Source organism: Anolis sagrei, chromosome 3 (assembly GCF_037176765.1).
Source record: "Anolis sagrei isolate rAnoSag1 chromosome 3, rAnoSag1.mat, whole genome shotgun sequence".
Taxonomy (NCBI): domain Eukaryota; kingdom Metazoa; phylum Chordata; class Lepidosauria; order Squamata; family Dactyloidae; genus Anolis; species Anolis sagrei.
This window is the reverse complement of record NC_090023.1, coordinates 189651629-189668411: the sequence shown is the minus strand read 5'-3', so window position 1 is coordinate 189668411 and position 16783 is coordinate 189651629. Positions and strand designations below refer to the sequence as shown.

Here is a 16783-nt window from a genome sequence, read left to right as displayed (position 1 = left end):
AGTTATTGGCTTGAAATAGCTTGTCCAAGCCTGGATCTAACTGGGGCCAACTACAGACACATCTTGCTTTCAAGATTCCCTGATGGCAATAACCCTAAACTAAAGATGGCTCTCTTTGCCCAGGCAAAAGAGCAGGGCAAACTAATTTATCCAAACCAGGAAGGGTTTTCTTAAGCTCCACCCTCATAAAACTATCAGAAATTTCACTATTCTCAAATTGTGGGTGAGGCAGCCTAACAAAAGAAACTGGGACTTATACAGTTCCATCACACCTTATTTTGTTCTTCTCTGTGCATGAAACTATGTCAGGAGAACTTAGTCATCTACTGAAAGATCTCTCTAGACCAGAGGCCACTTTTACACCTGTAGTAGCTAATACTTACAGCTCTATTGTTCGGATTTTATAAATAATGTTCAGGCTGGGAGAACTTTCAAGTTCATCTTCCATTTGAGAAATGTCCACCAGTTTGTGGTACACCTATAAACAAGTACAAGAGTGATCTAAGTTAAAATAAGAATCATTGGGGAATTGAAACATGAGGAGGCTCCAAATCCTTCAAAAATTTTTACTCTAGTTTGAAGTTCATGAAGGAGGCACCAGCTTTTGAAAACGGCTCCTATTTCCTCAAAGGGCATTTGAGACCAAAACATTTTCTACAAATTTTGCGAATTTGACCTTCAGGGGGCTTGGAGGCCTCCAAATGTGATGGAAATGCTCTCTATACTCCCTTAGCAGTGGTTCTCAACCTGTGGGTCTCCCAATGTTTTGGCCTTCAACTCCCAGAAATCCTAACAGCTGGTTGGGATTTCTGGGAGATGTAGGCCAAAACACCTGGGGATCCACAGGTTGAGAACCACTGCCCTAAAGATTATTTTAGAGAGTTTTAGAGAGATAAAACATTGATACAGGGGGAGAAGCCCTGAGGGGCGCATACAGGCCATAAATTGCCCTATAGTAACAAGGGAGTATAGTGCTAGTCTGGATTATAACACAGAAAAATAACCCTTAAATTAATCAAATAAAATGTATCAAATAAACTGCTGTACAAGAGTGTCTATAAGGTTTTCCGTTTTTACAATACAATCAATTCCATTTCTTTTTTACTTGCTTTGCCCATTCCAAAATATAGTTTCATGCCAACAATTTAATCATGCCTTTTTCCTTAACTCTGTTATTGCTAGCTTCCATTGACTGCAGAATGCATGAATACAGGAATGTTCTTCCATCATACGATTATTAAAGGATGAGTCTCAGCACATTTGAAAAATACAGCTCAATAACCATTGTTAAATTGATATTATACTTTAAGACCACTGCTGCGATGCTTTTCTCAAAGTTACCTCTGAGAAGCATATAATATATGGCCTAGTTTGCTTACTTCTTGTAGCTTTATTAATATAACATCTGTGGGAAGTCAGGTAAATATTTTACACTGAATTTCATGAGAAGTTATACATGATACATTCCTCATTATTTCAAGACTGAACATGAATAAGGAACCAAGAGGAAGAAATAGAACAGGATAAAAAAGGGGGAATCCACCAACATTATTAGGATCATGCATACATATATGCAGAGCTTCTACATATGGATGCAATACATTAAATTCACTAAATGCTGGCCAAACATACCCCCAACCCTGTAGCTTTAGTTGCAGGAGGACACTCAAATATAACGGCACACCTATTTCTCTAAGAGCTATTGATAGTTCTTCATGATCTGCACAACCAAAAGCTTTGTTGTAATCTCTAAAGCACATGCTGATTTTATTCTGAAATTCTTTGGTGCTCTCCATTTTCCAATGTGTATTTGCAATATGATCCCTAGGACCTTCTCTTTTCCCAATTTCAGCTTGGGCATCTCACATTTCTTACCCAATATATGGTAAATTCTTCATTGTAGAATTTTGAGCAACATTTTATTTGCATAGAAAATTGAAGCAATTTTCTCCATTAACTGCAATCCCTGCTATCCTTTTACTTGGGGACTGGAATGCACACTGAGCACCTCAAATTTGTGGGCCATTGTATTATTTTCCATAATGGTTGACAGATTTTAATTAGAATTATAGTAAACTCTGTCCCTGTAGACGGATGCAGCTCTATTTGTATGTAGTATGTTGGGATTGTGAAGAACTAACACACGTTAGCTATGGTGCCACTGCCATTGTCTTTGAGAGATCAATTACTGGTATAACCCCCATCCCCACTACTGCTGTTCTCTATTAGCCTGGCTTTCCAACAGTAAGGGAGGCCCTGGCAGTAGCATACCTCTAGTTTCACAGGAAAGCATGCAATCCCACCACTGTGAAAATATAGTGGCATCTCTTAAGACAAATGGTCTTAAATGTCAAGAAGTGGCCTGGGAGGAATGTTAAGCATGTAAAATTCTTGTGCACCTTGTATCTTTGAACAATACTCTGCTGAATTCACACTGGCAGATCTCTGAATCTACCTCTGCGCTCTGCCTCATAATTTAAGATCATCTGGAGAGGCCCTGCTCTCGGTCCTCCCAGCTTCACAAATGTGTTTGGTGGGGACGAAGGACAGGGCCTTCTCGGTGGTGGCCCCCCACCTGTGGAACTCGCTCCCCAGTGAGATTAAGTTGGCTTCATCCCTCCTTTCTTTGAGAAACTTAAATCATGGTTTTGGGACCAGGCTTTTGGACAGCAGGTGTGACAGCACTTTGGATGTTGAATTGGATTGGAAATGGCTATATGGTTTGATAATAATGTTTTAAATTGTTTTAACTTAATTTTTATCTATTGTTTTAAAATGCTGTTATATTTGCCTGTACGTTGCGGCATCGAATTGTTGCCGGTGTAAGCCACCCTGAGTCTCCCCTCGAGGGTTGAGAAGGACAGGGTAGAAATGTTGGAAATAAATAATAAATAATACTGCTTACCTTATAAGTCTATTATAGTTCATTTTCCACTTGAACAAAAGCACATAACAATTTTATTATATGCTAAACTATATTTGCCAAGCTGGCCTCAGGTGAGAAAGTTGGCACAGATGACACTGGGCTAAGTGACCTGAATGCAGAACTCTATCAGCATAGGAATTGAAACACAAGTTCTGAATTATTTTTCTAAGAGTTACCATTATAGAAAATAGTTGTTTATATCTCCCTGGAACATTTTCTTTAATGAATGCTGCCGCAGTAGATGAAAAATCGACAGCTTCTTCCAATCTGGAGGCATCCAGGAAACATTCAAGCAATTCTCTGCAAGGCAAACAAAATAATATGCAAAATACAATTTTGCAAGATGTTCATAAATGACAAATATTACTATATCATTGTACATCTCATTCGAAACCTATATAAAGGCATGTCATATATCTCATAAATAGAATAATATCAATCATAAGCAAAAAATAGATTGGTGTTTTTTGTTTTATTTATTAGATGTGTAATCTTTGGCTTTCACTTCAGAACCCCTTTCAACATGGCACTAGATTAATGGGATCTTAATGTATAATAAAATGAAAGTAAATGCATATATTTACACATTTTAAAATCAAATTGCGTGCTGCTATGAACATTAAATAGTCAGGAGGGGTGCAAAGTCCTAGGGAGATGAGCAGCTGATTTCTCTCCCCACTGCAATTGTGCAGGGAGCCAGGAAGAGGTCCAACTCCATCACTCCCCATTCCCTCTCCCTAGAGAACTGCAAGATTGATGCGAGGTCTCCCTCTCCTTCTCTGATCATGTATTAGCTGCAACAGTTCCTGTCTGGAGGTTGAAGCTCCAGGAAGTTGACACTGCAAGTGCAGAGCATTTGGTTTTATGCTTGTAATGAAGAAGTCGCCAAATAATTTTGAAGACAAGAGTTCTTTCTCCCACCCTGAACATTCCCACCCTGAAATCCTACTTGCCTAGTGTCCAGCAGACTTCACAACCTCTGCGAATACCTGCCATAGATGTGGGTGAAACTTCAGGAGGGAATGCTTCTGGAACATGGACATACAGCCCAGAAAACTCACAGTAACCCAGTGATTCCAGCCATGAAAGCCTTCAGCAACACAATATTATCCGTAATCAACTGTAAAGTATAACCACTGTTCAATCACTGTTGACAAGTAAAGATGGAAGTTGAATGAATCAAGATGGCATTAAATCCAGAAAATATGAACCAGCATCTGATTGGCTGTAATTTCATGGCCAGATTTATTTTTGTTTTTTTATTATCCTCGGAAGAATTTTTTTAGCCTATGGAGAGGCATCACTAACATCATGCCTCTCCATAGGCTAAAAAAAAAAAGAAAGAGGCATCACTAACATCATGGGGGACATGAGAGAAGCCTCCTCGCAGGATTGCAAGACATCCGGGCGTCCCCTGGGCAACGTCTTCGTAGACGGCCGATTCTCTCAACCCAGAAGCAACCAGAGACGACTTGAAGCATGCAAACAAGGAAGCAAAACAACCAACGGTCCTTTTCAGGACCAACCATAACAATAATCGCAATCAACATTGAAGGCATGTCAGCTGCCAAAGAACAACTGCTCTATGAACTGTGCCGAGATAAGAAATGTGATGTGCTGTGTGTCCAAGAAACACACAGGGATGAACGACAGAAACGACCCAAAGTTCCAGGAATGATCCTAGTAGCGGAAAGACCACATGCGCAGTATGGAAGTGCTGTCTTTGTCAAACCAGGCCTCCAAGTCAGCAGTGCCCACAACACTGAAGAAAACAATATCGAGGTTATAACAGTAGAGCTTAATAACATCACCATCACCTCTGTGTACAAGCCCCCAAATGAAGATTTCTGCTTCTCCTCCCCCGAGAACTTTGACAGGCACCAAAGGGCGGTAGTAATTGGTGACTTCAACAGCCATAGCCACGTATGGGGCTATGCCCAAGAGGACAGAAATGGAGAGGCTGTCCTGTCCTGGTCTGAACTGCACAAACTATCCCTCATCCATGATAGCAAGCTCCCACCATCCTACAACAGCGGGAGATGGCACCGAGGTTATAACCCAGACCTCTTATTTGTGAGCGACAGCATCGTACAGCAATGCACCAAATCAGTGGGACCACCAATCCCAAACACACAGCACCGACCAATAATATGCCAACTGTTCCCAACAATAAGGCCTCAGGAAGTTCGATTTAAACGAAGATACAACTTCAGAAAGGCAGATAGGACTAAATTCTCAGACATGTTAAATGACATGATCACATCGGTCGCGCCAATCCCTGAGGAATACGAACATTTTATTGAAATAGTGAAAACCTGCTCACGGGCCTCCATACCGAGAGGCTGCAGAACCCACTACCTCCAGGGCATTACTCCTGAAACAGCTGCCTTGTTGGAAAACTACTACAGGCTCCACAACGAAGACCCATTCAGTGAGCAGACTCTTCAGGCAGCGCAGAGCATTGTGTCCTCCATCTCTGAAGCCAAGAAAGAACAGTGGATCAAGTTGATCACAGAGGTCGACATGGGCAGGAGCAGCCAGAAGGCGTGGAGGCTGCTGAGACGGCTGAGCAATGACCCCTCACAAACTAATACCCATGCCAACATAAAGGCAGATCAGATAGCACACCAACTCTTGAAGAATGGGAAACCCAACCTTGCCACCAAAGTAGGAAAGAAACCAATAGCCAGACAACCAGAGATTGAGAACAACAACCTCCATGAACCCTTTACATCTACTGAATTGGACATGGCTCTCAACAAATGTAAGAATGGCAAAGCAGCTGGCTTGGATGATCTACGGATGGAACAAATCAAGAACTTTGGTCCAAAAGCAAGGCGCTGGCTGCTGGAGCTGATGAACAACTGCACGGCATCCTGTCAGATCCCCAAAATCTGGAGGAAAGCAAGAGTCATCGCCATCTTGAAGCCAGGCAAAGACCGTAATGACCCAAAAAGCTACAGACCAATCTCCCTGTTGTGCCACCTCTACAAAGTTCTGGAGAGACTTATTTTGCATAGAATTATGGAAAATATAGACCCCTGTCTGATCCCACAGCAAGCTGGCTTCAGAAAAGGCAAAAGCTGCACATCACAAGTGCTGAACCTGACCCAGCACATAGAAGATGGCTTTGAAAGGCAGCAGATCACAGGAGCTGTCTTCATAGACTTGTCAGCAGCCTATGATACTGTGAACCACCGCCTCCTCCTGAGAAAAATGTATAATATCACAAAGGACGACCACCTCACCCACCTCATAGGAAACCTGCTACAAAACAGGAGCTTCTTTGTTGAGTTCCAGGGCCAGAGAAGCAGATGGCGGAAACAGAAGAACGGTCTGCCTCAGGGGAGCGTGCTTGCTCCATCCATGTTCAACATCTACACAAATGACCAGCCTATGCCAGAAGGGACAGAGAGTTTCATCTATGCTGATGATCGTGCCATTACTGCTCAAGCAGGGAGCTTTGAGATGGTAGAACAGAAGCTCTCCGAAGCTCTAGGTGCTCTTACTGCCTATTACAGGGAAAACCAGCTGATCCCTAACCCATCTAAAACACAGACATGCGCCTTTCACCTTAAGAACAGACAAGCATCCCGAGCTCTGAGGATTACCTGGGAAGGAATCCCACTGGAGCATTGCAGCGCACCCAAATACCTGGGAGTCACTTTAGACCGTGCTCTGACCTACAAGAAGCACTGCCTGAACATCAAACAAAAAGTGGGCGCTAGAAACAACATCATACGAAAGCTGACTGGCACAACCTGGGGATCACAACCAGACACAGTGAAGACATCTGCCCTTGCGCTATGCTACTCTGCTGCTGAGTATGCATGCCCAGTGTGGAACACATCTCATCACACTAAAACAGTGGATGTGGCTCTTAATGAGACATGCCGCATTATCACGGGGTGTCTGCGCCCAACACCACTGGAGAAATTACACTGCTTAGCCGGTATTGCACCACCTGACATCCGCCGGGAAGTAGCAGCCAATAGTGAAAGGACCAAGGCAGAGACATCTCCAGTTCATCCCTTGTTTGGGTATCAGCCAGCACGTCAATGACTTAAATCAAGACATAGTTTTCTTAGATCTACAGAGACACTCGCTGGAACACCCCAGCAAGCGAGAGTCCAAAAGTGGCAGGCCCAAACCCAGCACCTCAATTCATGGGTGATACCAGATGAGAGACTCCCCCCTGGGCACTCAGAAGACTGGGCGACTTGGAAGGCGCTGAACAGATTGCGCTCTGGCACCACGAGATGCAGAGCCAATCTTAAGAAATGGGGCTACAGGGTGGAATCCTCGGCATGCGAGTGCGGAGAAGAACAAACCACTGACCACCTGCTGCAATGCACCCTGAGCCCTGCCACATGCACGATGGAGGACCTTCTTGCGGCAACCCCAGAGGCACTCCAAGTGGCCAGATACTGGTCAAAGGACATTTAACCAAATACCAAATTTGCAAAATCTGTGTGGTTTTTTTTTCTTTCTTTTTTTTCTTTTTAATCTCTGTGTTTGTTTTGCTCTGTTAGAATTGTAATACAATGGTTGCTGATGACACGATAAATAAATACTAACATCATGGAAGAAAACATCATCATATTGATTCCCCTGTCTATATGCGGTCCGGAGTAGATTCATTTGAAAGAGTTAGCAATCCAATTGGCAAGGAAAGACAAACATGTCTGATTTGTTCAGCTCAGTGGAAACCAAGAAGAACAAAGTACTGACAAAAAAATTGATGCTGTGCAAAGACTGCTCAATGATTATAAGAGCTGTTAGATTTCTAATTCTTACTGGTAACTCATTATTTCTGCACTGTTGTAGTTCTACAACTGCTGTAAGGATGTTTTATGTATGCTAATAGCAACTAGCGTAGTTTGTTATCAAAATTACTGTCCAAATACATTTTATGTATTCTTGATCTATAACTATCTGGTGTTGCTGGAATGAAAAAGCTCTCAAAGATGTGAGAATGTTTAAACTTGTACATTTTTCATGCTTAAGGATTTCTATCAGATATGTGATTTGTGTAACATTCTTAGGGTACATTTGCATCCTGCATAAGATTGATAAAGCAATTTCTATAGACTGAGGGAATAAGAACGCATGAAATGCATAACCCAGTAGTGGTAAAAATGATAAGCAGGTGCCACACAGTGACCCTTCAACATCTACTTAGCGTACATCATGAGTTCTGCTGTCCAGTCTTTGTCTTCTTCAATTGGGTGCTTCAGTGCAAGGACAATCTGGGAGAGGCTTGGAATAAGAAAGTGGCGGAACCCAGGTTTTAAAAATGGCCTTATATTCCTCCAATAGATTACAGAAGCATTATATATCAAAAAATAGTATCTGGAAGAAAAAGAGAACATTAGAGATAACAATAAATAAAACAGAAGCATGAAGGAAAATAGATCTAAAATGTTGCCCTGTTCAAGTCTCCTCCCCTCAGCTTGTCATATAGTTTCATGAATTACCAGTTTAAGGTATAGGAGGGACAAGTATACAAGGAAGATAGTTTGTGGCCTTTGAGAACTCAAAAGAAGTAGAAGACCCTAGGCTCATCAGACCCACATTCCTATTTACGTTTTCTCTAATGAACACATAATTGTTTCTTGCCTTACAAGACATAGACACAAAGTCATATTAATGCATTCTGGGCTGTACAAATACTATTTTAAAACTAGAATCAATCTGACATACAACTCTCTCACATTTTGGATATGATTTGCCATTGATTGAATTGGTTTGTCCACAATTCTGTTCTTCCGGTTCCATACACCAGTCATCCATGTATAATAAATAATGACTAATTTGTTTATTTAAAAGATATATGCCTTATTTTTCTACTGACAGAGTTCCAAGGTAGAAGAGAATAAGCCTTAATACAAAACAAATAAAGGATAAATATTTTTAAAGTTACTGATAACTCATAAAAGCTCTGGGTTGGGAAGAATTATGGAAAATATCCACTCTGCAAGCATTACATGTTGTCGGTTCACTATTGCTGGTGTTGTGCTTGTATATAGCTCTGTATCCTGGCTCTTCCCACACATTGATACCCAAAACCATGGACAAGTATTGAAATAAAGGGATTGCAATATAGAGCTTGAGTACATCCAATTTTTAAAAACATGATTTTTTTAAAATACACGAAGATATCTTGGTTGTTTTTCTATGAATAGGACTAGAAGCTATCTTATTTGGCAAAATGTGTAACAAATCTGATAAAATTATTATGATTTTGCATTTATTTGCTATGATCTTTTTTATTTATCTAGCTAGCTACAGATTCAGATTTGTGGCAGAATTGGGTATTAAGATGATTCTTAAGACAATGGTGAGAAATAAGTCTTACCTTGTATCTCCTAATGCAAAGTCTATTGCTTTCAGCAAGTGTATAATGAATTTTTCAAATTGTTCCTAAAATTTAATGAAAATATTTTACTCTAGAATCAGATATTGGCTTGAATTTATTCACAAAAGTGGGAAGGAAAAGTGGACCGCATATACCATCCAGTTATTTATTGCAGACATATGAAATACACTGAATAAAGATAGCATTTCAATTCCAATTATTATTATTATTATTATTATTTACAGCTTTTATATTCCACCCTTCTCACCCCGCAGGGGACTCAGGGCGGATTACAGTGTACACATATATGGCAAACATTCAATGCCAATTTTGACATACAACATATACAGACATAGACAGAGGCTATTTAACTTTTTCTGGCTGCCGGGGAGCTGTCGCTTTCATCGTTCATCTGCAACACTGATGAAGCACTTCCGCATTCCCACATGCTTCCTGGCTGGAATGCTTTTGCTGGAGCCTTCTTTATGGCCTCATAAATCAGTTAATTTAGCCTCCCCACACTTTTAAGGTGGTACCTTGTTTTCCTATGTGACAGATGCAACTGTCTTTCGGGTTGCAAAGGTCGACAACAGGCTACACATAATTGGTTGAAAACCCACTCCAACCCGGGCTGGCTTCGAACTCATGACCTTTTGGTCAGAGTGATCTTAATGCAGCTGACACTCAGCCTGCTGCACCACAATCCCAGTGCACAATCCCAATTATCTGAATAGAAAAGAACTGATTTGTATGAATTTTATTTTATGTAGCAAGATAACCAAAAACTAATACAAAGGAAGGTCTCTACACTATTGGGAAGGCCTATAAACAGGGGGAACTAGAGCAGAGGAGAGGAGAAGGCAGAGCTAAGACTTCACACAAGATCAGATCTATATGTCAATTCTGACAATATTGATTGTAAAAAGCATTATTAAAAACACAAGTCCTGACATTAAAATAACAGGGCTAACTTCAGGATTCAACTCTAGATCAATCAATGGAAAGTGGTCTTGAAATAAATCTACCAGGCAATTCTAACTTCCAAATTTCTCTCCTCATACAAATGTTAATAGCTTATGATATATGCAAGTTTGATTTTGATCCGAAGATAACTGAAGTTGTTATACTTTACAAATGTATTGTGTTGAAATTCCATTGAAATTAGTGATGCCTACATGTTCTGAGAAGACATATATAATATTGTACTGTTCAGGGAATGGGCAACAGTTAAGTTCTACACCTACCCACTCCCAGTATGCTTTTGTATCCCATCAAAAACTGTTGGGGGGCCTCCAAAGAGGGGCTTTGGAGGGCACAAGACCCGCCAAATAAGGAAGAGGAGACAGGAAACACTACTTTTATTTACTTCCTTAAGTTAAGTTGTTATACTGTCCAAACCATAGTATATAGTATGCAACATGCATTTTCATTTCATTTGGCATAATGCATTACAAACAATCTGGCTCTTAAATTAACAACACTTACCGAATTATCAGTAGAGACAGGTGTATATAATTGGCTCTGGCACAGGTATGCTCTGCCAAAAAATTGGGTAACAGGGGGTTTCCCTTTAAAGAACATGTGTAGACAGTCGTTGCTCATTTTCGGGAAACCCATCTACAATGAAACATATTTCACTTTTTCATTCAACTGATAAAAGCTTAGCAGAGAATATGCCACCATCATGAAAAAAGGAGAATTGTTACCTTATGTGCTTGCTCTGCACACAAGATGTACAAGTCAGAAGAGAAATGTTCTGAGGAATCAAGGGCTGATCTTCCATCATTAGCTGATTTGATCAAACTGTAGGCACCCTTCAATGCATCCATATCTTTAAAAGAAGATTAAGTGGAAAATGACATTTTATATCCAGCTTTATGGACACATAAAACAATAATTTACATTTCTTTTCTCGTGGCCAGCTATGTGCTGAATACATATACTCCACACTTGCACCAAAACGGTGGAAATTGAAAACATAACTCACTTTCAATTTTTAAATTTGGGCGGGGAGTGGTGCTTTTAAACTAGAACAGTCAATGCCAACCATTTAGGCTGTAATCTGTATTGTAATTCAAAGAGAGTGGTGTACAAATCTCTGTATTTCATCAAAGCTCCCTTCCACACAGCTGAATAAAATCCAAGGGCCCTTCCAGAATATCAAGGCAGGAAATCCCACATTATCTGAGTGTGGACGCAGATAACACAGTTCAAAGCAGATATTGTGGGATTTTCTGACCTGATATTCTGGGATATAAGGCTGTGTGGAAAGGCCCTGAAGCTCCACTAAATCAATCCTTGTTTCCACACCAAGCCATTTTTTTCAAAATCCAATTCTAACGGGGCACAAAGTGAGAGGAAATCTTTTGAACAGAGGCAAAGACAGCAAAACAAACCCCACAGGGGTGTTAGCCTTTCCCTATGCTGTCCAAAGCTTAAAAATACATATATTTGGCAGGAGTTAAACTTTAAAAAATGTACCTGCTCCAACTTACAAACAAATTAAACTTAAGAAAAAACCTACAGAACCTGTCTTGTTTGTAACTTAGGGTTCTTCCAAACAGCCTTATATCACAGATTATCAAGGCAGAAAATCCCACAATATCTTCTTTAAACTGGGTTATCTGAGTTCACACTCAGATAATGTGGGATTTTCTGCCTTGATATTCTGGGATATAGGGCTGTGTGGAAGGGCCCTCAGGGACTGTCTGTTGCCATCAGAAGGTTTTTAACTCTTACGTGACACAGAACAGCAATGTGCTGTTTTGTTCTGGAGAAAAGTCTGAAAAACTAAAACACACAATTCCAAAGTGATGTAACCATTTTCCTAGGTTAGTCCAAGCCAAGTCATATTGATCTCTCTTTCGCTTCCTCTTCAACACCTCCAGAACTAACACTTCACAACTCTGTATCTTTAAAAAAATCCTAAATCATTATATAATTATAAATAACGTTTTATTATTATTATTATTAGTAGTAGTAGTAGTAGTAGTAGCAGTAGTAGTAGTAATAGTAGTATTTATAAAAGGTCTTTGAACAAACTTGATGTTGAAGCCTAGATTAACATCTTGTACATTTCCATAAGTTCAAGACCAATCAGAGTCACCTTTCCCCCCAATTCACTGGGTTTGATTCATTTTGTATGGAATTTGGCACAAGATATATTTGTTTCATAAATGAAATCATAAAGCTCGACCTGCACAAAGTCAAGTAATTTTCCTAACAGTTTATATTGTCATTTACCTTGGTGTCTCTCAGCATCTGACAACTGCTGCCTGATCAGTATCTCCATGTCGTCTCAATCACAGAATTAAATTGTAGGACTTTGGAATTGTCTAATAAGAAAAAAAACATGGATAGTTAGCTAATATAAAAGAACAAATCAATCTTTTAAAAATGAATTGCTAATATAACATTTACAAGTTATCAGTAACTGACATTGGACACAGGTTAATATTCATCAGAGGCCCTTTCCACACAGCTGAATAAAATCCCCCATATTCTGTTTTGAACTGGAATATATGGCAACATTTATTATTTATTATCTGAGCATGTGCTCAGATACCATAATAATATGGTATTATCTGAGCATGTGCTCAGATAACCTACTTCAAAGCAGATATTGCAGGTTTTTCTGCCTTGATATTCTGGATTATATGGCTGTGTGGAAGGGCCCTTGGGCCCCTTCCTTACTGCCATATAACCCAGTTTATTAAAGTAGATAATCCATATTATCTGCATTGAATTGCATTATAGGAGTCTACACTGCCATATAATCCAGTTCAATGGAGATAATCTGGATTCCATATGGCAGAGTAAATGGGGGCCTTGGAGGGTGTGCCTACATTGTAAGATTAATGCAGTTTGACGCCACTTTAAGTGTCATGACTCAGTGCTATGGACTCCTGGGACTTCTAGTTTGGTTAGGCACCCGCATTCTTGGGCAGAGAAGCCTACAACTTCTCAACTTCCATAGCATTGAGCCATGACAATTAAAGTGGTGTCAAACTGCATTAAACTGCTATGCTAATAATATAGTGTAATGTAATATAATATAATATATTGTATTTTATTTTGTCGTGTCAGAGCAACCAGTCCATTATATATTACATTTCTAACAGAACAAGCAAACAGACAGAAAAATACACAACTTGTGAGTTTGGTAGTTGGTTAAATGTCCTTTGACCAGTATCTGGCCACTTGGAGTGCCTCTGGTGTTGCTGCAAGAAGGTCCTCCAGTGTGCATGTGGCAGGGCTCAGGTTGCATTGCAGCAGGTGGTCAGTGGTTTGCTCTTCTCCACACTCGCATGCCGAGGATTCCACTTTGTAGCCCCATTTCTGAAGGTTGGCTCTGCATCTCGTGGTGCCAGAGCGCAGTCTGTTCAGCGCCTTCCAAGTCGCCCAGTCCTCTGTGTGCCCAGGGGGGAGTCTCTCATTTGGTATCAGCCATTGGTTGAGGTGCTGGGTTTGGGCCTGCCACTTTTGGACTCTCGCTTGCTGAGGTGTTCCAGCGAGTGTCTCTGTAGATCTTAGAAAACTATGTCTAGATTTAAGTCGTTGGCGTGCTGGCTGATATCCAAACAGGGGATGAGCTGGAGATGTCTCTGCCTTGGTCCTTTCACTATTGGCTGCTACTTCCCGGCGGATGTCAGGACCAGCATGCAATATATTGTATGTATGTATGTATATATATGTGTGTATATATATATATATATATATATATATATATATAACATTTATAATATTATAATGTAATACAAAATAATAATATGGTATTATAGTTATATATTTTATATTACATGTAATATTACAAAAAATCGATATAAATAAACTGGGTTGTTGTAGGTTTTTTCGGGCTATATGGCCATGTTCTAGAGGCATTTCTCCTGACATTTCTCCTGCATCTATGGCAAGCATCCTCAGAGGTTGTGAGGTATATACAGAGGTGGCTCAACCCATTACGCAAAGTAAGCATTTGCAGTATAGTTGATTTTGCCCAGGGGTGCTCTTGAGGCGCTCTTGGGGGAAAATAGACCTTGACATTGTAGTTACTGGGATGTATAGTTCGCCTACAATCAAAGAGCATTCTGGACTCCACCAATGATGGAATTGAACCAAACATGGCACACAGAACTCCCATGACGAACAGAAAATATATATATCAGTGATTGGTTGGGGGGGGGGGCGCCAAAATACTGTTTGCTTACCATTGAAAATTACCTTGGGCCACCTCTGGGTATATAAATAAAAATGTAATGTTCGTTTGTGGGATTAACATAACTCAAAAACCACTGGACGAATTGTCACCAAATTTGGACACAATACACTTATCAGGCCAACGAGTGACTACCACTCATAAAAATACTGAAAAACACAGCAGATGGGACTTAAAAAGCCAAAAACCAAAAAATACATTACAATGCATGCACAAAATACACAAATATACACACACAAAACACATATCTACACACTGGGCCACAGCAACATTTAATTTGATAATAGGACTATAGATACTACCATCAGGAAACATTTTCCAAGGATTTTGTGTTGAATAATTCAGGCCTAACTTAAATATGATACTAAAAATTATGTATTTGTATTACATGTAATATTACTAATAGTATTACAATATGATATAGTACAATATAGTAATATATAATACAGATATTGTAGTATGCTAATAATATAATATATTGTATATATATATATATCTTGTAAGCCACTCTGAGTCCCTTTCAGGGTGAGAAGGGCGGCATATAAATGCCGTAAATAAATAAATAAATGGCTGCACCCTTAAAATATCCACAGGGGTTTAAGTCCCATTATATACAATGGCATAGTAAAAAAGCTGTCTCTAATAGAAATCAAGGGCTGCTGTTTTGGCATTTCTGTTTTGGTATTTTCCACCCGCGGATAGTTGGATCCATAGGCCCAGAATCCGTGGATACTGAGGAACGACTGTATACCAGTTACGGATACCCTTTCGCAACAGATTCACACGAAGCGAGGAAAGTAAAGAGGGATTTGGACCCACTGTATAAAAGGAGCTTCTACTTCTCACTGAAGAAAGGTCGCAAGGAAGAGGCCTTTCCCATCCCAGGCTCATCTCCAGCCTCGGCGTTCTCGGTATCCTAGCAACGCATCCACCGCTCCCTCCGCCCCTCGCCCTACGGATTGCAATTCAAGGCAAAATTCCTTTCCAAGCGAAATGGAAACCTTAGTGTGGCCAGAGAGAAGGAGGGGCATTAGAGCGAAGCAGATCTCAGTATCTGTTGGGAAAGAGGAAGGGAGGGCAGCTGGCCAATGAAAGCAGCGAGGATAATTAAGGGCCCTTCCACACTGCCCCTTTATCCCAGGATCTGATCCCAGATTATCTGTTTAATTCCAGGTTATCTGGCAGTAGGGTCTCATATATTCCAGTTTAAATCAGATAATCTGGGATCAGACCATAAGATAAAGAGCTGTGTGGAAGGACCCCTTTGTTGGTGTTGGTGGGGGCCCTTCCAGAGAGGCCCTATATATCCTGGGATCTGATCCCACGTTTTCTGCTTTAAACTGGATTATGTGAGTCCCTACTGCCAGATAATCTATATAAATAAAAATGTAATGTTCGTTTGTGGGATTAACAGAACTCTAAAACCACTGGACGAATTGACACCAAATTTGGACACAAGACACCTAACAACCCAATGTATGTCCTTCACTCAAATGTATGTCCTTCACTTCATTTTGTCATTTGGGAGTTGTAGTTGCTGGGATTTATAGTTCACCTGCAATCAAAGAGCATTCTGAATTCCATCAGTGATGGAATTGAACCAAACTTGGCACACAGAACTCCCATGACCAACAGAAAATACTGGAAGGGTTTAGTGGGCACTGATCTTGAATTTGGGAGTTGTAGTTCACCTACATCCAGACAGCACTGTGGACTCAAACAATGATAGATATGGACCAAACTTGGCACAAATACTCAATATGCCCAAATGTGAATGCTGGTGGAGTTTGGGGGAAATAGACCTTGACATTTGGGAGTTGTAGTTGCTGGGATTTATAGTTCACCTACAATCAAAGAGCATTCTGAACTCCACCAGTGATGGAATTGAACCAAACTTGGCACATAGAACTCCCATGACCAAGAGAAAATACTGGAAGGGTTTGGTGGGCACTGACCTTGAGTTTTGGAGTTGTAGTTCACCTACATCCAGACAGTACCGTGGACTCAAACAATGATGGATCTGGACCAAACTTGGCAAGAATACTCCATATGCCCAAATGTGAACACTGATGGAGTTTGGGGAAAATAGACCTATACATTTGGGCATTGTAGCTGCTGGGATTTATAGTTCACTTACAATCAAAGAGCATTCTGAGCATAGCTCGCCTACATCTAGAGAGCACTGTGGACTCAAACAATGATGGATCTGGACCAAACTTGGCACAAGCACTCAATACGCCCAAATATGAACACAGATGGAGTTTGGGGGAAATAGACATTGACA

General features: G+C 40.4%; 1 protein-coding gene across 1 annotated transcript in view; it reads right to left on the bottom strand.

Moving 5' to 3' along the window:
- Nucleotides 1–15439, bottom strand: part of CFAP46 (cilia and flagella associated protein 46) — a 114685-nt gene extending 99246 nt beyond the window's left edge. The window contains exons 1-8 of the mRNA XM_067465754.1: nucleotides 15319–15439; nucleotides 12528–12619; nucleotides 10991–11115; nucleotides 10770–10901; nucleotides 9285–9349; nucleotides 8114–8278; nucleotides 3103–3226; nucleotides 384–478 (exon numbers count right to left, since the gene is read on the bottom strand). Of these exons, the coding sequence (XP_067321855.1) occupies nucleotides 384–478; nucleotides 3103–3226; nucleotides 8114–8278; nucleotides 9285–9349; nucleotides 10770–10901; nucleotides 10991–11115; nucleotides 12528–12576 (755 nt within the window). The 5' untranslated portion in view covers nucleotides 12577–12619; nucleotides 15319–15439. The remainder of the gene's footprint in view (nucleotides 1–383; nucleotides 479–3102; nucleotides 3227–8113; nucleotides 8279–9284; nucleotides 9350–10769; nucleotides 10902–10990; nucleotides 11116–12527; nucleotides 12620–15318) is intronic.
- Nucleotides 15440–16783: the final 1344 nt, after the last annotated feature.